General features: G+C 36.1%; 1 protein-coding gene across 5 annotated transcripts in view; it reads left to right on the top strand.

Annotated features, from left to right (window-relative positions):
* The window catches only part of SNX13 (sorting nexin 13), a 70,665-nt gene extending 54,309 nt beyond the window's left edge, over positions 1-16,356 (top strand). For 2 of the 5 annotated variants that reach the window (XM_068674115.1, XM_068674113.1), the window contains exons 18-26: positions 1,817-1,989; positions 3,750-3,857; positions 4,732-4,842; positions 5,539-5,700; positions 6,854-6,925; positions 9,072-9,217; positions 10,960-11,028; positions 12,162-12,274; positions 12,790-16,356. In XM_068674115.1, the coding sequence (XP_068530216.1) occupies positions 1,817-1,989; positions 3,750-3,857; positions 4,732-4,842; positions 5,539-5,700; positions 6,854-6,925; positions 9,072-9,217; positions 10,960-11,028; positions 12,162-12,274; positions 12,790-13,037 (1,202 nt within the window). In that variant the 3' untranslated portion in view covers positions 13,038-16,356. Of the gene's footprint in view, positions 1-1,816; positions 1,990-3,749; positions 3,858-4,731; positions 4,843-5,538; positions 5,701-6,853; positions 6,926-9,071; positions 9,218-10,959; positions 11,029-12,144; positions 12,275-12,789 lie in introns of all 5 variants that reach the window. The other 3 variants (XR_011093812.1, XM_068674112.1, XM_068674114.1) reach the window with 3 other exon arrangements.
* Positions 16,357-26,173: the final 9,817 nt, after the last annotated feature.

Below are 26,173 nucleotides of genomic sequence, written 5' to 3'. Positions count from 1 at the left end.
CATTGACATTTTAATTAAACTCTATTATTCAAACCCAGTGCAAAAACATGGTGCAATCCATGCAGTGTAGTCAGCCCTCAGAAAAAGGGAAAAATATTTTAAAAGTTAAGAATCACAATTTTTTAATTAAAATTGCAAACATTACTTATTTTCTGAATTAAACTTATAAGTTTCATTGTTTTGATCTAAAAAAAAAATATAAAAAAGATAACCTAACCCCACAGAAATTATTTAAAATTTATTATCTGCAAGCAGCACATACTGATAACTATCAGTCTTACTGTCAGTCCATAATATTCCAGTTGAACTGTGGGTTTTGTACAGGTTCATACTGTAAGATAGGATTAAAGTGGATGTCTCCTTTCTTTTCACCTTGTATTTGAGCAAAAAAGAAGTCCTTGCCTTCTGGATGTTACAGGCAGCATTCATATGCTGTTCACTACCTTTCACTGTGCTTGTTGGTAGTATGTGAGATCTTCTCCTTAATTTTTGAGCATTCAGTTTGCTTTGTGCTGTAAAATAAGTACTGATTTAGAAGAAACAATGTAGGGGCTTCTCAGAGCTGCTTCTTTCTTTTTCTACCACTCCTGGCATTGCAGTGTCCCTGAGCTGTGGTGCGGTGGCTGCATGGCAGAGTGGTCAGTGTAAGCTTAGAAGATAAGTTTTGCTCAGTGCTTATGGGGCCATGGCTTCTTATCTCTTTTCTCTTGGGTTTCAGTACTCATCATTCTTCTAGAGGGTAGATACCAAAGAAAAGGCTGATGATGCTACATTACTGGCTTCCATTTTGTTAACATGTAACTCTTGCATTGTCAGTAGCTGCCCCTACTCTAGGGATACTCACTGCCTGCTTAGGCATCAGCCTTGCTTTTCAAAGATGTCACGAGGTTAGAGTTGATGATTTGGCAGAAAAGTGTATTTTATGGAGCACAAATGCATTAACAAACTCACAGAACTTAATCAAGAAGTATTTTCAACGAGCTGTTGGCTCAATAATTAGAGTTACAGCACATTAATTTAAATGTGTGCAGCGTACGCAGTTTTGGTTTTAGGTTAGTCTGTAGTTTAAACTGAAGTTTTTGAAACATTCTGTATGGGGATGGGAGGAATGTGGGAGAGAATTGAAATACTCAATGAGAAAAAAAGATGTTTCTATTTCAGATAAGGGTCTCTTATTTCGATTTATTTTATGGAGAAATCAAATTGAGTGTGCACGTGTACACATACATGCAGAAGGCATGCATTTGTGTATATTTGTGTGTATATAGTTCCTTTTGACTGAGAAATAGTGTGGGGAGGTTATTTTCTATCTTGTAGCTAATAACTGCTGATGTTAGTAACAGAACTGAATGCTTACAGTGTTAGTACTTTCTTTCTGTATTTGCAGACATTAAAAAAATACAATTAGAGAGTACTTTTTAGACTGGAATTTCATTTGGTTTCATAGTTGTCTTTCACCTATGTCTTTAATTCTTTAGGTTAAAATTATTTTTAAAAGATTTGTTCTTGATTCTTTAGTGTTGAAACCTTTCCTGTTCTTTTCTTTTTTTCTTTTTTTCTTTTTTCATGTTTTGCATGTGATAGACAAGCTCCAATCTTTAAAGCTATTTAATGTCTATAAATTAAACTTAAGTTTCTGGAGGGGTACCACTTATGCGATGTTTTGAATAAAGGGATGGCTTACTCTTCTTCTTGCACGTCCATTTTAGTCTCTCAAGTCTGTCATTTCAGACATTTCTTTACTTCACGTTTGTGTCCTCTCGTCTTCCTTCTTTCTGTTTGTTCCTTTTTTTTGTTTTTGTTTTCAAACTACTAGTCTATGCTGACTATGACCCATATGCTGTGGCAGGCGTGTGTAATGACCATGGCAAGACATACGCACTGTATGCTATCACAGTCCATCGGCGAAATCAAAACAGTGAAGAGACATGGAAGACATATCGGCGTTACAGTGACTTTCACGACTTTCATATGAGGATCACTGAGCAGGTAATTTGTCTCACAGAAATCCTTGAAGGTTTCTTTGAAAGGTGTTTTTTTTTTTTTTTTTTCCTGTGTGATGGTATGGCATAAGTATTGGCTCTCTCAAAATGAGTTAAGATTAAGAGTTCCAGTTCTACATTATTTTTGCATTAAGGTATACTTTTAAGTCATTAATATAATAAGCTATTTGTACAAAGCAGTTTACAGGTACACCTGTATAGTTCCTGATGCTGAGGCATTAGATTGCTTTAATAAAAGGATATGGTACTAAATAAACTTGTTTTTTTTCTTCCCTTTCCTAAGTTTTACTGTGAAATGTTTGTGCTATTGGTCTGGAACAGTGGCACAGTTCATCTGTTATATTTGTCACAGAGATTAAGAAATAAAAACTCAGCTTGGAAAATACATATTTAGGTTTTAAGCAAAATGTTAAGGGTTGGTGGGTTTCAGAAGGGACAGATGTTGGCATTTCAGTGTACTGCTAGACATTCTTTTATTTGATATACTTGTACGCTCATGTTCTTAACTTATCCTTAAATGAAAGAAAAAAAATATGCAAGATGCTTGTAATTCACTGAATTACAAAGTAAAACCTAAGATTTTGTATTTCTCTTGATTTTTTTTTTCAAAACTGAATTAAAATTAATAATAATCCCTGACCTGGTGAAACAGGTATGGGTTACGTAATCTTATTTTTGTGCTTCGTTGTAGCATCTCCGAAACTGCCAACAATATTGCTTTGTTTTGAAAGTAAAATCAAATTTCTTATTGAGTTTGCAGACACAACAATGTCACCAGTATGTTGAACTTTCTTGTGCGTGTGTCTGAGATACTTTTATTGACATCTTAAGGATGAATGTTAGAATCTTTTATATAAAATTAATAGAAAGGGCAAGAATTATTTATTTATTTTTTTGTGGGGTGAGAAATAGGCACCCAATCTAAAATTAAATTGAAGTTCTTTTTAAAGCACTGAATTCACAGAATCATAGAACGACTTGAATTAGAAAGGATCTTAAAGATCACCTAGTTTCAACCCCCCTGCCGTGGTGGTGTAGAGACACCACCCACTTGATCAGATTGCCCAGGCCCTTGTCCAATGTGGCCTTGAACACCTTCAGGGATGGGATATCTGCAGTTTCTTTGGGCAGCCTGTTCCAGTGCCTCACCACCCTCTCGGTGAAGAATTTCCTCCAAACACACAATCTAAATCTGCCCTCTTTTAGTTTAAAACCATTCCCTTGTCCAATCGCTATCTGCCCGAGCAAAACGTTGCTCATCATCTTTTTTATAAGCCACCTTTTAGTATTGAAAAGCTCCCGTGAAGACTCACAGGGAGATCTTTTAGGAAGATGTACAAGTTATCTTGATGTATAGTCATAATCTTACCAACTTCTGCCCAAATAATAATGATAAATCTTGAATCTGGTGTTTTTGAGCAGGTGTGATGACATATGAATTACTTGTAGACTAATCTAGCATATGTCTGTATTTTGAAGCTCAATATCACTTGGTATGTTTGGAAATTAAATTTTGCACTTGACTGTCCTAAGAGTTTGCATGTACTTGTTCTTGACAGTCTACCTTCATTATGGCATCTCCAGGGTGCCTGAGTTCTGGTCTTGATGCAGAAATTATTTGCCAGGTATTATATGGTAGATGAGAACAGGTGATATGAAATAATGACCCCTATAATTTCTGAGGTTACATGGTGATTAGAACCTCCTTTGAACACAGAATGAAAATCTTTTTTTTTTTTTTTCTAGTTTGAAAATCTGGCAAATATACTGAAACTTCCTGGCAAAAAGACATTTAACAATATGGACAGAGAATTCTTGGAAAAGAGGAAAAAAGATTTAAATGCATATTTGCAGGTAAGCTGTTACATCTTTTGGTTGACATTTATTTTTTTTTTTCCCAAGGTAGGTAACTTGCTAGCGTTTTTTGGTGGTGGTGTGTGGTTTTTTTTTTTTTTTTTTTTTTAAAGCACGAAACAAAATGCTGTTGTAAATGTTCCAGCTGAAACTAAATGCCAAATTTAATTTTGAATAAACAGAAATTTCATAGAAACGTCATCAGTACTTCCTGATATTAGTACAGGAAGGTTCAGATAAAAATTCAGATAATTCTCTAACAGAATTCATCCAAATAAATAATGGAGATAAATACTCAACAGTACACCATGAGAAGTTTAAACTTATTATCTAGTCAGTTGCCCATCTCTATGCTCTTTTGGTTTATTCTCAGCTGTTTCTGTCCTCATTCCCTTTGAGCTGGTGAGGTTCCCATTGTGTTGTGTGTTGTTTTTTTTTTTTTTTTTTGAGCACTACACCACTTAACTTTCTTTCATTGCACTCATTTCTGTGGTTACTTTCTCCTGTGCCATTGCGTAGGATAGGCACAGCACCCACTCTGCTCTGTAGCAGAACCACACAACTTCTCCATTCAGATAAGGCCTAGCTATGACTTCACAGGGACTTTCCGTTGACTGACTTGATGGACATGTTAATAAATAATGAAAACGTATTTTTCTGTGAGATGTAATAATTAACATATAAGTTAAAATTATAGAAATTACCAGGCAGCAGATTGTTTTCATCTTTAGAGTAATGTTGGAATAAAATTCAGAGAATAAATGAAAAAATACATTGCAAGATACGGTGTTTTTAGGCATGGTGAACTTTTACTAAACAGCATGACCTTTTTCATAATTAACTAAAAAGTGCCTTTCAACAATATTTTACTCAGCTCCTGTTAAATCCTGAAATGATGAAAGCTTCTCCAGCTCTAGCCCATTATGTGTATGACTTCCTGGAGAATAAAGCTTACAGCAAAGGGAAGGGAGATTTTGCACGGAAGGTAAGAATGTTTTGCACTATTAGGGAAACTTTAGTAGAGCATTTATTAGTGTGATGACTGCATTAAATGGAGATATTTAACCAATATTAAGCAGCTTTATGGAACTTTCAAAAAAAGATTTCAAGTGAGCTGTTTCAATATTTGTGATTAATGTAGTATTTCAGGGTACACAGAACCAAAAATGTACCATTTCTATAGCAGTACATTTATTTGTATGACAACAAAATCAAAATTTTGAATTGGGGACCATGTATTACACTAAGAGTTTATAAAACGTGTTTTTGTTGCAAATTACTTTGTCAGTGACATCTGTGATTTTTTTTGTTAGTCTCATTCCTTCTAATATCCTTTTTCAAATCTTTGCTCTGTATTTGCTGTTGTTACCATGCTGTCCACTCTTCAGCCAAAAAGATGAAATGCATTTCCCTTCAGAAGCAGCTGCTGTGTGTTTAATTGTTGTAAACATTCAGAGCCATTGATCATATTCAGAGCTCTGAGCTGTCCATCCTTTTTGTTAAGCTACCAGAAATATTCAGAGAACTGTGGGCTAGTCTCTGCATTTTGTAATGAACTTAAGCAACTGGAGTTGTTCCTTATATTATTGTTCTTTAGAACAATGTGATACTTCTCATAGTGTATTAATTTACTAGTGTCCTCACACATTATACTATTCTGGTTAAACGTCTTCCCCTTCAGATGGACACATTTGTAAACCCACTGCGTAATTCTATGAGAAATGTATCAAATGCAGTCAAGTCTCTCCCTGACAGCCTGGCAGAGGGAATGACTAAAATGTCAGACAACATGGGTAAAATGTCAGAGAGATTGGGACAAGACATAAAGCAATCATTTTTCAAGGTAAGAAAATATTTGGTAGTTAATGTACTAGTGAATTAATAGGAGACTAGCTATCAAGTCACTTGAACTCAAGTTGTGTGCTATAATGAAAAGTTACATCAATAGACAGGAAAGTAATTTGTTTTATACCTATGCACTTCTAATAAGGTTTAGCAGTCATTATAACACAAATGTAGAGTTCTCTTTGGTATTACGTAACATATTTGAAGATGAAATTTATGCAGGGACCCTTTAATTCAGGGCAAGAATAATGTTGGTAAAAATTGAATACTCCTCCATTCTCATAAGACTAGGTTGCAGCATTTGCCTCTTTCAACAGCAAAAGAACATACGTATTGAAACTTAGAATAAGGAGAGAGCTTCTTTTCTGCTTATTCCTTGCTGAACTCTGTTTTTAATCAAATTTTCTCTTCTGCCTGTCCTGTCATCTACAGCTGTTATCTTTTCTTACCTGTTGTATTCCTTAAATGCAACACCTTAATGGTGTGGAGTAGTAGCAAGGCATGATATCCAGAAGTCCTGTAAAGTAGTAAACTTACCCTCTTTTCCCTTACCCTTTTACTTGTCTTGCTCTAAGGTCCTGTGGTCAGGACATTTTTATATTAATAAAACATTTATGGTAGATGTAGAACTGTAACCAAGTTGAGTTAACCCTTACACTATCAAAGGGAAGAACAAATCTGTGATGTATGGTTTTGTTGTTTTTGTTTTTTTGTTTGTTTGTTTTTTTAAATGTTACTTGTGAGAGAATGACCGCCTCTGGACTTTCTCATTGCTGGTAGCTTCCCTGGTGTGTACATCTGCAGATATACTCAATGGGAATTCTTGTGATAAAGAGGAATTATCTAAAGAAACGTCAGTCTGATATGGATTTATAGATGTTTTTCAGTTGAAGCGCTAGGCACTTGGGAAAATATGTGGACTGTCTGAATGGTATTGATAACTTCAGCAGCTACTGGGGAATACATGCAAGACTTGATTTGTTGGAAGACAAAAGGTCTGCTTTATGTTTATCCACTTCAGTATATAACTGACTTTTGGCCAGTTTGGTTTTCATTATGATAATTGTTTTGGGGTTAGAATAGCAATAAATCAGATTTATTTTCATACAGTATTTTCCTTCATAAGCATTACATTTTTGATTTCATTGCAGGTGCCTCCTTTGATCCAGAAAACCTATTCAGATCCTGACCACTGCCGTGTTGCAGCACCAATTGATGACAATGTGAGTCTGACACTTGTCCCTTCAAAGATGAGTCTTCTAAAACCAAATTAAAGATTTAGTTACTTTGTTAAGCAATGTATTTATCTTTGGATAAATAAACACTTAAAAACTACTAATTTTTGTAAAAAGAAACTGATATGCTCCCTTTTAAAATTATCATTTTTTAGTACTAAAATAGCTTTCATGACAGTGCAGTAACTTAAAATTCACATGACACTGCTTTGGTGTTTTGTATTTTTTTATATATATATGCTTTTTTTTTTTTGGTATTCTTCCTTTTTCTTTCTGTTCAATGGTAGTATGATACCAAACTGTTATGTTATGTTACATTATTACAGTTGTCTTTTTATAGGGTCTGATTTCTGAGGTGACCTTTTAGGGAGCATTCATTTAATGGATCAGAAGTAGTGTTTGGTATGTCTTGAAGAGAGGGGAGAAAAAAAAAAACACGACTTCATATATTCCTGAATAATAAACTTTCAGTATGTGATACTTTGAATGTATGAGGTAATAATATTAGGAAACTTGATGGTGAAGTCTAAGCTCTTGATGTTATCATAACTATGGTATTTTGCTATTGTTTTGAATGAAACATTGATCATATATGTGAAAACAATGGGAGAGAAAAAAAAAAAAAAAGAAACCTTCATCTTTAAGTAGGACAGAAAGGCCATAAGATTACCAGTGATTATATGCAATTTGCTATGGTCATATGTCTGCACCTGTTCTGCCTTTCATGTTTCATGTATTTTAGTCACATCAAAGCATTCCAGTTTGCCTTCCTGTACATAACTGCTATGATGGCTTGGTAGATGTATTTTTACTCAAATAACATAGATTTGTTCTTCTAGGCTTTCTTTTTACTTAATTGTTTTTCACTGTATCAGAGTATTTATCTGTAAATCTGTAATTACAAATGTGTATCTTCTAATGCTCCTGAAGCTGCTATTTTTGCATGGGAAAAAATAATATAGTTCAAATATATGAGCAGCATCTCCGCAAATACTTCTTTGATCCTCTGTAAAGTGAATAGAAGCTTCGATTCTTGATAGCTTCTAAGTTAACATATCATGTGTTTCTGAAAGGCAGATTTCAAATGTTTTAAAACCCTTCAGTTCTGAACTGCTATGAATTCTACACAAACTACGGTCACTAAATCAGACAAAAATATGTCAATTTGAATAGGATTTTACATTTCTTACTTTTTAAGCTAGGGGAAACAATACTGTAAAAGTGAGGTATGGATCCATGGCACCTCTAGCTGAATGAATGATGAATCCACTGTGTTCCATTTGTATATAAAAATGTTCTTGGTACTCTTATCACAGTTCCAGCCTTAGAAACTCACTCTGAAGTGAGATGTACCTGTGTAGCCCACCAAGTCAAATAAAAATACTCTGGTAGTAGTGAGGTCTTGCTAATTCTTCAATGGTAGCATTAAGAATGTAGTGCAAACATGAGTAAAATGCAGGTGAAGTTGCACCACTTGCTGAAACCAGTCTTCCAGTTAGAGCATTTCAGATTTAAAACAGAACACGAAACCATGAAGGTTATATGTGGAATGTAAAAATCTAATCCAAAACCACAGAAAAGGTATTGAGTCTTTGTTTTTCTGAGGATGTAAAATAATTTTAATTTTTAATTTGCTATTCTATAAAGTTTTAATAATGAATTTAAAGTTTAGGTAATGACTGAGCCAAAAAATCACATTCATTGTATTTGAGATAAACAACTGTGGTCCTTTGTGCAGTACTGTGCAATACATTAACTCCAAATGCTATATTTTTATCTAATAGTTTAAGATATTCTATTGACACAAAGTTTAGATTGCTGTAGTTTGGCATATAAGCAGGCTTTGTTGCTAGCAGCTAATATTAGCAGCTACTGTAGGATAAAACGTAATAACGGAGGAAAAATTAATACTCTTACTAAAATTGAGTAAACTTCCTCAAACTTTAATATTTAAAAAATAATGTAGATGTTGACTATTACTGCAAATATACACTATCCATCTTTAAAAAAAAATCACATAGTTATTGAAATCCTAATATAGGGGATTCAGCATTTTTTTTGTCCCACGGAAAAAAAACAAACCTTTCTTGAGCTGAAATGAGTGTACTGATTGATCCTGTTTTTAATCGGTCAGGTGGATGACAATATCCCACTTAGAGTAATGCTCCTCCTGATGGATGAAGTCTTTGATTTAAAGGAAAGGAATCAGTGGTTAAGAAGAAATATAAAAAATCTGCTTCAACAGCTTATTAGAGCGACATATGGTGACACAATTAACAGGTACTGTTTTTCTTTTAGAGAGCTATTGTCTAAGTAAAGCTATGTAGAATGTGTCTAGAAATCCTTTACGGTATTGCTCAACTGCTGTGTTTTATATCTTCTTGCCTTCCCCTTTAAAGAGGATTGGTAAAGGAAGTGCAAAGGTGCTGTAAAAAGGTGATACACACAATGTTGCTGAAAGGCCAGTTCTGGTCACTCTTACATGCCAGAGTACTTCCACAAAAGTTTTCACATATCCACAAGAGTTCATGGCTTTTGTGAATGCAACTTAATACTGATGGTATACATTTTTTTTCACCCATGTTTTAACGTTATACTTTTTGCTGTTAATACTCTTCATTATTTTCTGCCCCGTTTCTCGTTTCATCTGTTTGGTTTACAAATGATACACTAGCACTATCAAGTTGGGTGAACTTGTACTTAGTTGGTATGTTAACATTTTCCTCTCACTGTAAAGGACGGAGGAGAGAAAAGTAAAACAATGCTGTGGGATCCCATGATTGTGTCTCTGTAATTCAGACATACCCCTTTCATTCACATGCTATTGGTAGTGCTAAACAATTAATGTTTATTGTTAATATACAAACTTAGAATTCTACTGCTTCCACGTTTTCCATTCTAATCATTTGTTTCTGGAAAGTAAGTAAAAATAAAGAACAAAGTCTTCTAGAAACAATTTAATTGACATTAAATTGTTGATTTGGTGTGGGGCCATGAATCAAGACTTTGATTTCTGTCAGTGAGAAGGATCTTTCTATTACGATGAGGAAATTACCGAAAGAGTACTTTGTACCATTCATGAGTATATTTGTAGTGTTTTCATTATCACTATTTCAGATAGTTTTCATGGTACCAGTAGTGGTGATTCGTTGTAATAATATAGCATTGGATTGCTTTCAAATACTTCCTAGTGGGAAGATGATAATTATCTTGAGACCTGTGCTTCCAAAATCATTCTACCCTATTGAACAGCTCTGTGAACAATTTTGCTGCTTTCAGATTGTGATATAACAAACTAGCTGAGCTTGTACACAGACGGCAGCTTTCTTAGTGCAGAGATGTGTGCATTTGGGACTGTTCCAGATGCTTACAGCTTCTTCTGGTTCAGCAGTCAGACCTTGTGTTTGCAGATCCTTAAAGTGTAATGGCATTCTGCAACAAAGTTCTGCTTTTACTTTTTTTTAAAAACAAATTTTGTTTAGGAAATCAGTCCTGGGATGCACAGATATTTATAGCATTTCTGTAAACATGCAAAATCTGAATATTGAGCTGTGTGTATATGTTGGTGAAGGAAGGTCAAACTTCGTGATCAGTAAATTTGTATTCAAGATTATAAAGTAACTTCATACATAAGTGGGATAATTTGAAATTTTAAGTAAGTTCTTTGCTTACAGAAACAGAATTCGAAGAACACTTCATGAAGAGAACTCTGCAAGCAGAACATTTATATAACACTGAAGATGTAATGTCAATTTTCCAACCTCCTTAGTCATCATGTATTTGCTCAAATGGAAAAAGGCTTTAATTTTAGCAGTGTTCAAAGAGTGATCAGTGAGCTTAGATTTTTATCTTGAGAATTGGTGTTTGCCTTCCTGATGTGCAGCTTTATAGAACTTATGTATGGAGTTGGAGAAGAGCTGAAGTTATGCTTGGTTTGCACCAGAATGCTTATCAAAATGCTATGCTTTTTTTTTTTTTCTCTGTTGTAACAACAAAATGAGACTTTGTTGCTTTGATTTTAGGAAAATAGTTGATCATGTTGACTGGATGACATCTCCTGAACAAGTAGCAGATGCTGTAAAACGCTTCAGGTACGTCTTTTATGACATATGTTAAATATAAAATGCTTGTCAATTGATATCTAATATCTGTGTATCCCTTCCATTTGCTTTGTGTGAGGAAATTACTGTACAGAAATACAGTTTGAGTAAGTGCTGCTTCTTAATTGTTTTAAGTGAGTGAAAGTATTTGTCATGTGGAGAAAAATGTTTTACAGTTTTCTCCTTTTCCTTAAAATTATTTTTTAACTGGCCCTGAACAGCTGTGATATTGTTATATCTCTGAATTCAGGATATGACTGGATGAAGTGTCTTGTTTACCTTGATGAAGGCATGTGCATGCCCAGTCTTAAAAGGCAAGCAGTTGTTACTACTAAAAACCCTAGCTCTATGCTAATACATGTTCCATACAAGATGGAACAATTGAACTAAAGTCTGACTTTGAATTTGTCGGAGATCTTCATAGAACAATCTGTATGTTACATTGTGTTCTTTCTAGAAGTTTTAATGGCTTCTGCAAAATCTGTTGAGCAATAGCACCCCTCCCCTTGCCTTTTTCTTGGGGCGTGGGGTGGGGTGAAAGATGTACAGTAGGATAACCTATTAGCCAAAGGGTCATACTTTAGAGATACTCTGTTATTCTTTAATAAAGTTGAGTAAAAACACGTGTGTCTTACTCAGAAAAAGAATGCGTCATTCACTGAGGAAAAAATAGCTTTTCAGACAGAGGTATGTGTTTTGCATGGGGCATTACAGTATAATGAAATGACCTCATCTCAGAGTTAGCATGTTCATAGGCTAACTTCTGTCAGAGATCTGTTGAAACAGTTAATAGACCTAAGGCTACAGTTTGTCAGTGGCAATGGAGACTGATTGGTAAAAGCAAATTTTACATATATTTTATGCAACAAGTATGTGGTATTTGGATGTTCCTGTACAGAAAGTAGCATGAAGTTAACCACAAATAGATTGAGTGTATCATACTTCCTACTTTGGATTATTCCTTTTTCACTTTTCTTCTTCCTGCTCTGATATTTAAAGTGTATGAAGTTCTGTATAAATTACTTTCTTGTATTTATCTTATGAGATAGCTTGGAAGGGATTAAAAAGAACCTTTCACTTGATTAAAATGTTAATGTATTTTGACAGATTTGCTTTTGTTACAGAGATGCTTTTTGGCCCAATGGCATTTTAGCAGAGACTGTTCCGCGGAGAGACAAAGCTATTAGAATGAGAACAAGAGTAGCAGGGAAGACCAAATTACTGGAGGTAATGCCAGGTAAGTGGGTTTGTGTTTGAAGCCAAATAATCCTTACCATCTAGTGATACTGGTGTTAATGTTAGTGTTCTTGTTGATTTACTGAAATGTTGATTTAAAACCACCAAATGAAAGTGGTTTTAATTATTAATGCACTGAAGATCTTCACATGTGGTACCTTTGCAACTGTAGTTCTTAGAACCAACCCTGTACTTAGTTTCACTAGAGGATTTAAGCTTAGTACGTTAAAAATATGTATTCCAATGCAGCATGATTTCACTATAAAAAAGCATATTTTTTGCATATTTTCCACATATGCACTGTGAAAGAAGTAATTTTCGGAGATCAATTCAGCTATAAGAGAACTTTTAGTATTTTCATGCTGTTTATAACAGAGGTACTGTCACTTCAAAATTCAAGCGACATAATTTTTGAAAAATCCAGACAAATTATTCAAAAGACTTAACATTCAGTTTAAATTTGTTGTTAACAGGTAGAATTTGATTTAAACTTATGTGTAATTTTTATTTTTGTAGATGAGCTGAAGCACATCATAGGCGCTGAGACAACTCGAAAAGGCATTCTTCGGGTCTTTGAAATGTTCCAGCACACTCAACTGAATAAGAGAATGGTGTATGTCTTTCTGGAGAGATTCTTAGAAACCTTATTTCCACAAAATAAGTTCCATGAGCTCTTCAACAAACTGCATTCACGGTCAAAGCAGATGCAGAGGTACAAACAGAGACTACACACTACTCAAGCGCCTTCCTTGCAGAAAAGGTGACACTTCAAACCTATTAAGCTGGTGTATGTTTGTCCAGGACTAATTACTTGGGCAGATTCTCTGGGGCTTCAAACTCACATGCTGTTACTTCTGCACCAGTCTTTTAGTGTCACATATTAGATTATTAATGCATCTGTAAGACCTGTGGATCTTCTCATCTTCACTTGTAATTCAACCACTACCAGAAGGGTTCGTGTGTCTTAAATGATTTGGTGCGTCTTCATGCAACATTGAGAAGAATACTGGCCCATTGTATAAGAATGCTGATTCCTTCCGTTCCTGAGTTGATGTTTGCCAGCAATGAAAAGTGCCAGACTGTTTGAGTGAAGCACAACAGCTATGGCGATACAGTGGAGGAAAATAATATTTTGGCACTGGGAGATAGTGCAATGTGTGAGAATCAGGTGGAATTGTTCTACCTTATGGCTGTTGAGACTCCGTAGGGCTTATTTAACATTCCTGTAAAGGCTGAGCTAACATGAAAAGCAGTCTCTGGAACAGCAGGTTCATCGGGGAGGGGAGATATAGTTACGCCCCCATCATAAAAGTATATTTATTAAAGAAAAGTTGAGGTAATGTGGTTTTTATGCCACATAAAGTGTACCTTTTATGTTTTGAAAAATAAACTAACATCTATCGGGGGGTTTAGTAAAGGCAGAGGTGCAGTAGAAATAAACCCTTTATTCTGATTATTCTGTAGCTCTAAGGGCCATGCTCTGCTCTTACAGCACCTGGCATACATTTTGCATGTGACTTCAGTGGAGAAGGGGCATCATATTTATGTTCAATTGGTGTATTTGAACATATGTCAAGATGATAGTTGTAGAAGGAAGGGGGTACATGTTTCAAAGAGGATAGACATCTCATGTTAGAAGATGAGGAAATGGCATGAAGAAGCAGTTCTCACACAACTCCCCTCTTAAAATCTGAAACACTTTGGGTGTAAAAGACTGTCCTACCCACTTGAAAGATTCTTTACATTTGGGTGTGCAAGCCTCATGGAAAAATGTTAGAATTAGTTGGTTCCTTACAGATAAAAGATTTCACTAGTCATATGCAAACATTTGGAAATTCCTGAATGCATCTCAGTGTATATATGAAAATAAAAAGGAGATAAAACTACAATATTTTTTTAAATATTTTTTTTATTTTTTTGCATAGTGTAAAATTTTAATAAAAATTTGACATCAAGGCCCCACATCCATCTCTTTAGTTTCATCAAATAATTTATGTCCAACTAAAAATAAAGTAACATGAGTAATCCTGTTTGGCCACAGCATTTCTCAGTTTGTGTTTTCTTTTTCATAGTCCCCTGCTGTTTATGAGCACCACTATTCAGGTGAATAGAAAGATCCTGCAGAGTCCATTTTTTTTCTGAACACTAAATACAGGGTAAGATACAGCTATTGATCAAGGATCTTTATAGCAATTTGTGTCGAAATGGGAACAAATGATCCTTTTATGCAAGGAGGGAACACAGACTTTTTATGGAAGTGTTCTAAGAGAAGATAGAAAGCTCTTAAAGGACCTAGTTAAATTGACTGAAGCCTCTATATAGATATTTTTTTCTTATGGACTCTATTCACACAATGTAGCCTTTTATCATACTACTTAATGGTGATCATATTGTACTGTTAACATTCTCATACAGTATGCATGGGCTCAAGTGCACTTGTTTTTTTCTCTATTGCAGAACTAAATACTGTAAATTAAATCCCTTTCTTTTATAATTTCTAGGAAGACAAGTTGGCAAATATGTATGAATCCTTCCCCCTTCCTCTCTGCAGGTTTTGTAGAAGTGTGATGATTAAGTGCTGTTGAATTTAACAAAATTCTTGAGTTCCTGTGTGAAGTAATCAACATAGCCAGCTACTATTGTTTACATGCCTGTATCTTCCTCTGATGTCAGGGTATGCTCCGTTATACCTGATATCTGACTGATAAAGATCATTCAGTAGTTGTTCTTGGTGATATAGTAAATATATCATTGATACTACCAAACCTAATTTATATCTTTTAAATCACTGAATTAGTTATACAGTATGAAAATGGGAAGTTTAAATACTGTTTTGTCAAATCTGTGGAGCCTCTTTTCTATCTGCAGGTACCATGAAAAAAATGAAGAGAATAGCGATCGTGTGCAAATTCGGGATTTTCTTAATTGTCTGGTACATTTCTGTACAAAAAAATAAAATAATATCTCTAGGAATGTGAACTGAACATAATACAATGTGTTTGTTAGTCATTTTACTTAATGAATTTATTACATATATATACTTATACACACATTTATATACATGTGTGTGCATATGTATATATGTACTAAAGTTTTGTCTTCTGTATTTAATTACAGAATGTGGCTTCCTAATTCAGTGGTGCCTGTTAGCTGGCAAGAATGATCAGAAATGAATACTTTTTGTTTAAAAGTTTGTATGCATCTTTATTTAAGTGGTTTTCCTGTTGAGGATTTAAAATACCTGCCCTGTCAACCCATGCAGCCTGTTATCCTATAAAGTCTCCAAAACTGAATGTTAATACACAGCACTTAAGTTTATGGGTGTATCTTCTGGCCTTTGGGTGCTGTGACTGGCCGCTGAAAATTGTGCCATCGTCAACAAATGCACTTGTTTTAGCCTTAATTACTTTTAAGAGAAAATGAGCAATTCAATTTTTCATTTGGTTCATCCTCAAGCTTGTGCTGCTGGTGTTTGCTAGAACTAAACAGTAAATTTTAAGTGCTACCAGAATGTGTACCAAAATAAAAATATATGAATTCCACAATCTAAATTTTAATTTTGTGCAATATTTTCATTAAATGCATGTGTATTTGAATAACTGTAAAATAAATGAATTTTTAATGTTTTGAAGTCTAGGTTAAAAATGTCTTCTCAGCTAAACAATTTTGCATTCTGTTGTTGCGTTAGTTTATTTAAAGACTTGTTTTAAAAGTCTTATTTGTTACTCCTCTGTTAATTCCCTTGTTCTTAACGATCATTGCTCATGTGAGCATAGCTCATACATTACAAGGGAAAAATCTGAAGAGCACATCTCATGAATATAGCTGTTATAAATTACTTGTGCATATCATTGTACAGTAAGTGTCAGCTGTGTGCCTAATTGTTCTATTGATGCTTTTTCCCTCCCTTCCCCATCCTCTCGTTTCCGTAACAAAGAATGAACGTGAAACAGACTGCCAGGGTCACTTGTACTAGAAGGCTGAGGACTCTGATTTTTTTTTTTTTTTGGAGTTTGCATTTATGTTCTGTCCAAAGCTAAAAAAAAATAAAAATAAAAATACACTAATAAAGTATTAACAGGATTATTGTGAGTCTCACTGTTTATTTGGAAAAAAAAAAAAAACAAAAAAAAAAACAAAAAAACCCATAACTTTCTCACTAGCAGGTATGAATGTTTCTCGGATCTAGAAGAAAAAATCACTGAAGATAAATATTGCTGTTACTTGGTGCTTAAAAAAAAAAAAAGTAATTTCTAGATTTTAAAATGCTTTATAAACTGGTTTTACTTTTAACAAATGTATCACTACACTAATTTTCAATCAGCATTTCCGGTGTCCTGTATTCTAAAAGAATATATACAGAAACTGTGTAATTATATGGGGCATGCTTTTTTTTTTTTTTTTTTTTTTAAACTATTTGGCTTTTTTTTCCCCTCTGGGTTTATTTTTGCAGCAGCTGGATCTGCCATGGGAGAGCACAATTGTTACCCTTGATATATTTATTCCAGCTGTTTCACATTCATCAAAAAGATGTCCTGAGCTACAGAGATGTTAGTTCTTTGACCCTAGGGTAAAGTGTTTACTGTTTTCACTAATTTGCACGATGTTGCTACAGGATATAGACACATGTCAAGAATTTCATTAACTGCTTGCAAATTCATATTTATTAAGGCTGTTATCCGAGGATAATCTCATGGCAGGAAATTCACTCCATTATATTATTTTTTTATGAATTCTTAGAAGTATCTGCCATTTGTTAAATGTGGGTCATATGTGCCTGTGGCTCTGTGGCTTATTTAATTCTCCAGTCTATCACATTATCTGGTTTATATTGTTTGTGATGTTTAGTGTATGTGTGAGGATTGCTGAAGATTTCATAATGTTTGGTGTTTGGTAATCAGCATCACTCTACATTTGATTTATTTAACTACAATTTTCATGTTTTTTCTCTTGGAAGTAAGGAAATTATATAATGGAAACAACAAGTTTACTTCTGTTAAGGATTTAAAAAGAAAGTAAGCTTTCTTTTCATGAACACTTTGCAACATTTATGCCACTGCAATTCCCCCACCATGGACACAGCAAGATGCTGGAATATTTCTGTGTGCAAGTATTTCTGTGTAAGTATCTCACATAACTGTTTCCCATGCTGTGTCTCTTTAAATTACTCTGGCATGTTGGGGTTGGGATGGGGGAAATCTGCATGTTAAATCATTTGACATTTAGTTTAGAAAGAGCTAACTGGAATTCTTGTTTGACATTTTAAAACTGAGCTGGTACATAAGTTAATTCTGAGGTTGGGTTTAACTACAGAACTAGATTATTCTGAATTTACTGGAAATCAAGAGCTATTTATTAGGAGGAAGGAATATAGTTTTCAAAAATGTCCTTGGTCTTTCGTAGTGTAACATTTTTAAAAGGCAAATTCCAAGTAATCTTTTCAGTCACTGTGTCCTGGATTTTCTCAGCTTGAGGTTGAGAAATGCGGTAATTCTGCATTGAATTAATAGACACAGAATTTTCAATTAGCACTGGAATCTTAGGAGCTTCTGAGAAACTTGTGGGAATTGGGAACATTTGTTCATTCAGAACATGTGGAAGATTGTTGTGTAAGTGAGCCAGTTATTCCATGCACAAAATAGCTAGGACTTAAAAAACTTGTTCTTTTAACAAGTATTAGGATAAGTACAAAGCTTCCTTTGCACAAGCCACCTCATGTTAGCAAGCTATAGGTTTCTTATTTTTCAGTTTGAAAGTGAAGTTAAGGTGGATTTTGAAGGAAAACATTTTCCTCTTGGTTTTCAAGGACTTCATACAAAATATTGCAAACGAACAAGGTGTGCTTATACCTAACGTAAGAACATTAAGAGGTATTTGGGGGAGAAGAGGATAGGAGTGCAGAACTCTGTTCTGCAGTCTTGGGTAATCACATCAATGCAATGTGGAACTTCAGTATCACTCAGCTTGGAGTTCATTAATTTTGCTGACATTCTGCAGTGCTGGGAAAGGAAACATGGGTCCAGATTCTCCTGTATATCACATATTTAAAAACAACAACAAAAAAAACCACCAAAGTTATTTTTATGTGTAGGTTCTAAGTGCTGCTGAGGCTTCCAGTTAACAGCTGTGTTAAATGTCTTTTAAATACATCCTTACTTATCAGGACAGGATATAAATACAGCTTGCAAAGCTGAATTTCAATGATAAGGATGCTTTAGGACCAAGGTGCAGGCTTGTTCTCGTACCAGAAAAAAACCTTGCTGAAGTACCTGAGCTATTAAAAATGATTTCATGTATTAACATTTGTGCTAAATTCTTCACTTGCTACAGAATCCATGCTATTTTTTTTCCTCCTCGAGACTACTGAGACTACCAATAATGTATTCTCTAAAGGATGTTATCTTGAACCACATGAAGCACACTAATAATCAGTAGATAGCTGTTTGGACTCTTTCAGCTGCTGGTATCGGGGACAAAACTAAAATTCATGGGTGATGCCATGTAGGATATTAAGTTGTCTTTCCAACTAATCCAGTAATTTATTAAACTAAGAATATTAAATAGAATGATTTGAGCAGTCATTTGGTTTCTCAAGTTTAATTTTTGATGTTACAGTGCTTCATATCTTCTGTGTCTTCATCCAACTCACCAAAACAAAGAAAAACTACCACCAACAACAAAACTGATTAAGAGAGGTACATAAAGAGGTGCCACTGTCAAAAATCTGAATCTTCGTATCAAAAAACTTTTCTTGGTTCTGTAGCTGCCAATATTGATTGAGCAATGCTTAAAATGATTTGCTGTTTACTAGCTAATTAGAAGAGTGAACAGAAAAAAACTACTTAAAGTCTAATTCACTACCATTTGTAGAATTTATATGTAAAACTGTTCTCAATAGTTTTCTTTATAACTGCCCTTGAAGTATGGACAGTGTAAACACCTTTGTGGCTAAGTGGTGGTGTGGATTCATCCATTTCTCAAACAGCACTGGCCTGGCTTCAAGGCAGAGGGGTTGTATCTGTGGAGAAGGTGTGAGCAAGGAATCCTGTGTTGTTGGAATTGCAGATGTTTAGAGCATGGAAATATCCAAGTGTGTTTTTTTTTGTTTGTTTTTATTTTTTAAGAAAAAAAAAAAAGAACAGTAACAGAAGCTTTTTATTTATAAATAAAGGTAAGGACATGGAATGAAATCTTGGTTAAAAGAAGTTGGAACAAAATGCCAATATGAATGCTAAATTAGTAAGTTTGCTGTCTTTGAAGCTGATTTGACCATGTGTGCTTTTCCCTCCTGCATCATAGCAGTTTCTCTATAATTTGAGGAAAAAATCACATTTAGGACTCATTTCTGGATCTGTGTTTTGTGGGCCAGGAATAATATAATTTAAAAGAAACTTCTCTTTGCTACCAACAATTCCCCATGCAAGATCAATTCCATTCTTAACATTAGTAGTCTGCTGCATCTTTTGAGTCTTTAATTCACAAGACCTAAGAAGAAAATCTTACAAAGATACTTATCTGAGGTATTTTCAACATTTGCTTAATATATCATGTTTAAGGAAAAAATGCTATTGATTCTCTCTTTTTTTTTTTTTTAATTATTTTTAAGTAGTGTTTGAAGTAGAGCAGTCCTGTTTGTGCTTAGTAGGTTTTTCTTCATCAGATATTCTTTAGTCAGTGTAGGAATATTCATGAGACTGTTGTTTTGTGTTTTTTTTAAAAACTTGCAATAAAAAACACTTACAAATTCTAACAGTTCATTTAAATCAGATCCAAATGTTATTTAGAATATGTTCTCTTTCAGTTATAAAGTCAATATTTAACCATTTCTTATTTCTTGGGTTGCTTTGTTACAAGCACAACATGGGTAACGTGCTTCTAAAAGCAAATTCATTTTGAAGGAGATTGCAAATTGTGGGTGTTGGGGGGTTGAATGACACATGGGATAAGGTACCCAGGGAGCGGCTGTGAAGGTACTGAGAGCAAAGAGGAAGTAAAGTAGGTACTGAGGTACCGAGAGCAAAGAGAAGCTGAATCTCCTAATGTACCTTCCCCCTCCTGCAGTTCTAATAGCAGGGTTAAGAAAGAAGCCAGGCAGGAGATCCTGGATCTCCACCCTCCCATCCATCCTTGCTACTCCCTACAGAGGGTTTGGTTTATGGTTTATGGCTTCAAAACTCAAGGAGTGCACCTATTGGCTTGGTTTGCTGCTGACATTTCACAGGAAGAGTTGGTCATATGAGACAAAAACAAATACCTCAGAAATATTTATGAATTTTGATCCAAAACTTGATGACAGAGTTCCAGAACTCTGTTCTCATTTAATCTAATCCTGAATCACATCCACAGACTACATTCCTCTCATAAAAAAACACAGCACATAAAATGCTTTGTGATCAGTGTGATGGGCCAGCACTGCCTGAGATCTGTTTGGTACAAAGAAGGTGATGGAGTGTGTTGGTCTCGGCAGTGCCTTGTGGTGACATAGCTGTGATAACAGGGAACTGACACACAGCAGGTGTGCAAGAAATAAGCAAAAACATTTTATTACGCGAATGATCATGAAACTGAAGGCCAGAGAATGTGAACTATTTCTAAGGCCCCTGACGTTTTTCAAGTGGTCTTACGGTATGTGCTTGCCATCATGTGTTCAGCTGTGGGGAGTGCTGAGGAAAAGATGTTAATGAAATGCTTCTCTAGTTAAGAGACCCAAAACTTCATGTTATTGTGTAAAAGTTACCTTAAAAAATGAAAATGAGTGAAAGGTGTAGCTTGAAGTATTTTCCACTGAAGCATTTAGGATCTATGCATCATAGCATATTTGGGGTTGTGTGGGGGTGGTTTATGTTTTATAGTTGAGTTCAGGGGTGAATGTGGGACTGAGCCCTGCAGGATGGGGCTGAACTTATGCTGCAAGCCAGTTCTTGGATGGTATATCCTTATGTTGGTGATGGAAAGCAACATCAAAATAATTTCTTCTGATATTTCTGGTGGTTTTGGGGAAGAGGGAAATGCCTGCTTTGAAAGTTGCTCTGTGACCACAGACTGTGCCTAACAGATGTGTAGATCCCTTTCTTTCAATGGAACTTCTCTGAAATTACTGGGGGTGGGGATATGCAAGGAGATCACCCTGGCTTCAACAGGTAGGCCTGGCTGTGATCTTTTACATCACATCATCCCCCTGGGAGGGCTTGTTGAGCCAGGGACCTCCTTGGCATCTGTGCCAGGTCGTTTAGAGAAGGGCGTTTTGTTTGCACATCTATTTGCTGACAGCAACCTCCTCAGGCCCAGCTCAGGCCTCTCACTCACAGAACCCCACATGGAGCTGACAGGAGACAGCAATCCTGCTCGCAGAGGAACAGGATTGTCATGGGGCTCCTTGGGGATTAGTGGCCCATCAAATGTCACTGCTGTCCTCGAAGGCTACATCAGGACTGCACCCAAAGGTTTCAGCTTGTTCTCCAAGTGACAGCTACTAAGATGGGTTTGAATGATAACTAAATCCATTAGTATGCCAGTCTGGTGCCACTTTTAAGCACTGTGTTTACTGCTACTTATTGCTTGGACTAATTTAAAAAATAATAATTCAAATTTACTCTGATTGTGGTCCCCCAAATGTTTGGGTTGAACTGCATTACCCTGGGGCTATGGAAAGCATAGCAGCATTGTCAGAGGTCCCGTGGGAAGGTTATGCTGACAGCTTGTACCTCCATTGTATTTAGACTATTAGACTGCATTTCTAAATATTTACCAACCTACCACTATATTTAATATTTATTTGTCCTTTTTATCTTGAACCTTTGCCTTTTTACATTATGCTGAGATTTAGTAATGACTACTCAGAGAAAGATGACTGGCAGATTTTGCCCTTAATGTGTCAGTCCTGCCAACCCAGCTCTGCAGTAGTCGGGCACTTTTACCCCTTAGCAAAAAAAAATTAAAAAAAAAAAAAAAATTAGCTACAGGTGTTTTTCTTTTTCTGTATGGGGGTTCTGGAAGGTCACAGAAGCATGAAATCTATCCTAATTCGGTTTAGCTGCTAATCACATATAGAGAAAGGAAAGTGTGACTGAGTATTGAGTAAATGTCAGTTGGCACCTGTTTTCACAATCTCAATTTGTTTTTCTTCTCACAGCATATTACACCTCCTAATTTAATTTGTGGCTGCCCTTTTCTCCTCCCAGCTGTCCGGGGCTGCAGAGCACACGTTCCAGCTGGTGTTATCGGGGCTTAGCTCAGTCTGAGGACCAAGCCCAGCAAATCACTGGGTCTGGGGGACGTGCAGGGTCTCAGCACTCTCTTGCTGCCTTATCTCACTTACAAGCTGGTAATTTGATTCTCGGGACCTGAAATGGGGTATGCATATTTCAAATACTTTTAAAAAGTCTCCCATCCTAACTATGTTGTTTTGGGATTAGAACAGACTTTTGGTAACAGAGTGGCCCATTCAGCAGCGTTACAATAATTACAATGCTAATGTTGATTTAAGTTTGTTTTTTGAGCAAAGAAGTTCCTAATGGTATTTGCAGAAGGGCAGGCTGCCTGGCAATCAGGCTGTGGATGCGTCACGTGTTGGGGTTGCGTTCTCCTTCCCTCCAATGTGCAGACACACAAAAACAGCGGGTCTGGAGAAATCCAACATCCACACCCCTGTGCCCCAGAAAAGTTTAAGGCAGTCCCCAAGTGACGTTCAGTGAAGTAGCAAATTTAATTTCTTGGACCTCAGGCTATGATAGCTTAATCCTTCCTCTCCTTAACAGCTATCTTCAAAAAGAAGATGCATGGCTGTCTGGCAAAGTTAACAGACAGAGTGGAGGATGATGAATTTGCAAGATACAGAAGCAAAGTGTTATCTCCAGAGCTTCCCTTGGAGAGGATCTGGGTGTTCCAGGTCAAAAAAGAAAATTGCCCAACCCTGTTCTCCCTGAGCAAATGTTTCATCTCTTCTGTCAGCTCTATGAATTTCTAAAAATGACAGAATTCATATGTAGTGGTGCATGTTATGAAATAGGCTGTTAATTTATTCTACAGAAGCTAATCTAAATTGCTAGCTCTGACTACCACTGACACCTGCAAACTCAGCATATTTCCATCCTGATAAACTCACTGTTCAGCATCACTATTACTAGTTTGCTATTATTATTGCAAAGGTATGACTTCTGTTACCAAATTTTGCAGTTTTAATTTGGGAAAAGCCCTGTATCATAGTATATTTCCTATATTAAATGATAGTTTATTTTCCTGTCCATACTTTCCATAAAGTGTTCCAGGGAGTGAATGTTAGCAGTTGTCTTGTTGTCTTTGAATAATAAATCAGATTATATCAGATCGAAAACATATTTCTGAAAATGAACCCTGCTAAACTGAGGAGTGTTTTTAGTTGTTCTGTTGTCGTCTTTTATTTATTATTTTTTGGTGTGTATGCCTTTGTGGGAAAATATTTTGTTTGAAAAACATTTTGTTCAGAAGCAGTTCTGGTCAATGTGCTCTGTGGTTGCAGATGGTGTTGGCAGAGCAGGCATCAGGCACAGGGTCTTGTAGCTGGGAGGTCAAAGTCCTGACGAAGCTGTGGCTGATCTGTCAGTCCTGCTGGGTCTCAGGGGTATACAGAGGTTTTGGAAACTTTTTCTACCCTCCAAAACTGTATATTGTTCCTTCTTGTTCTTCTCTATAGGTTTCTTGTTTCCACATTTCTTTAAAAGCTTCTGGTGTGCTAGAGAGCAGATGTATTAGAATGTTACCCTCTCCCTGCATGTACACCATGGCTGTGGGACAGTTGTTTGAGAAGAAACAGCCATGTAATCTTTAGGTCTTGGTTTGTAGGTAGTCTCGGCTTACACGTGATGATGAAAGATGAATCTTTAGAAAAGTCAGTCTCGTCACAGCCAGCTATTGCTCGAAGCTCGAACCTTACCTCATTGCAAGGTTATCACTGTATAGGTTACTGGAGCTTGCTTTTTCTCCAGGCCTTGGTAAGTGTAATCTTATCTCTTCAGAGTGCTGTCACAAAGAACATATTTTTGACTTAAGCTATTATCATTCTGCTTTCATGCCATGGCTGCTTTCACAATACATGCCTAGAACTTGTAGAAACAGTAACCCTAACAGGAGAAATTAAACTACAGAGAGATCCCTTAACAAAGTCCAAAAAGTCATCTTTGCCAGTTTTTGCCATATATTAGGAGAATCACTTACTCATTTTGATTTGCAGGAGACTTTTTTAAGGGTGTCTCCTTGAAAGGGTCTCTCCCAGCTGTACTTCTTTATAATTCTCTTAGATCTACTATCTATATACAGCAAATTCTCCTCTTGGCAAGCCCATCTGTTGCTGCTGGTGAGGGACCTGGTGCTGCCTTGCTGGGCACCCCAGGGTGCTGTGACAGGTCCATCTGCCATGTGAGAAAGGTTTGTTTTGCTGACATCTGCTTTACATGTAGCCCCTGGTATTTGACAAAAATATTTTAAAAAAGGAAATCTCAATCTTTTTCTTATCTCCTGCTCTTGCAGGTATGCCACTGTAGAACTATTAGTTGACTTATTTATTTTCTTGTATTTCCACACACTTTGTGCTGATTGCCACAATTCTGAGTCAAAAATGTGCTCGTGATAGAGCTCTATCTTGAAAGATATTCAGTTAACTCAGAAAGTGAAAGGTTTACATAAAAAGTTGGAGCAAGCACGGGAACTGCTGGCAGCCTTCCTTCTCCCTTGCTTTGCCTTTCCATGTTTATTTCAACCCTCATGTTGAACCCTGTCCCTTCAGAAAGGTATCACAGGGCTGACACAGTAAATACTTATTGTACTTGTTAGCCTATCAGTGATGACAGGAATGTCTGGTAGAACTCCCATATGAGAGGATTCATCTGTACAGGCAGCTGAATTTCTCTTCCATTCGATCTCATAGAGGATGGCGCAGCCTAAGATTGTCACACTGAGATACAAGAAATAAAAATGAAGCTTGGAAGGAAAATAAACACTTGGGAAATCAGCACTGGTGAGAGCTGGATGGATTGAATGTCCAAAGATCATTCTGTCTCCTGATGAACTTTTGTTTTTCAAAGTGCAGAGAAATTCTGTAACACAAATAAAAAAGGAAAGAAAAAAACTAAGACATTTGGCTCAAAAGTAAGACCACTTGAAAATAAGTCTTCTCCCTTTCCTGCAGTAAAAGAGAAGTTGCTATCCTGAGTATTTCATCCCCAGCACATCTTGAAAATTCATGAGGGGTAACGTCCAAACAAAGTTTGTCATGAGAAGCAGTGCATCCTCTTCCTGGCATCCTCTTCCTGTGCAGGAGGGGGAGGAAGAGAAATTTGGTGGAACATTCCTCTTGACCAGAGCCAAACAGCTTCAGTCAAGAGAAGCAAGAAAGTTTCATAGTTGAAAATGCATCAAGATTTCATACAGAAAAAAAAAATAGACATTCTACCAGCTAGGAATAATTTACACAAATAAATCAATAAAATGAGGCTTGTATAAGAACAGACTCTCTGTTACAGAATATCCATACTATATAGGTACTTCAATGTCAATATATAAGTGTGTGTGTGTGTGTGTGTGTATGTATGTACATATATACATATTTCTGCCTGAGATGAACAACTCCTTCCCTGTGTTTCCTAAATTGCTCACACAGCTCCACTGCCCACCCCAGCATGGTGGGAGAAACACTCAGTAGACCTTTCCAGAGCTGCAAAATTATCTTAGGTCTCTGCTGCTGAGCAGTTAGCAGTTCGACAGTCAAGACAAGGAGACAACACAGGCGCCAAATGCCTGGGGTTCTATTCTGCCAGCAGGTCAGAGAGCAGGGTGAGAGCTCCTCAGGGCTGCCCTTGTCGTGGCTGTCTGTCAGTGCCCACTTGGACCTTTCTGCATGGCTGAGAAATAAAATCAGTGTTGAAGG

This window comes from Anas acuta, chromosome 2 (assembly GCF_963932015.1).
Source record: "Anas acuta chromosome 2, bAnaAcu1.1, whole genome shotgun sequence".
Taxonomy (NCBI): Eukaryota; Metazoa; Chordata; class Aves; order Anseriformes; family Anatidae; genus Anas; species Anas acuta.
Note: the sequence above shows the minus strand (reverse complement) of the source record. Positions and strands in the feature narration are given on the sequence as shown.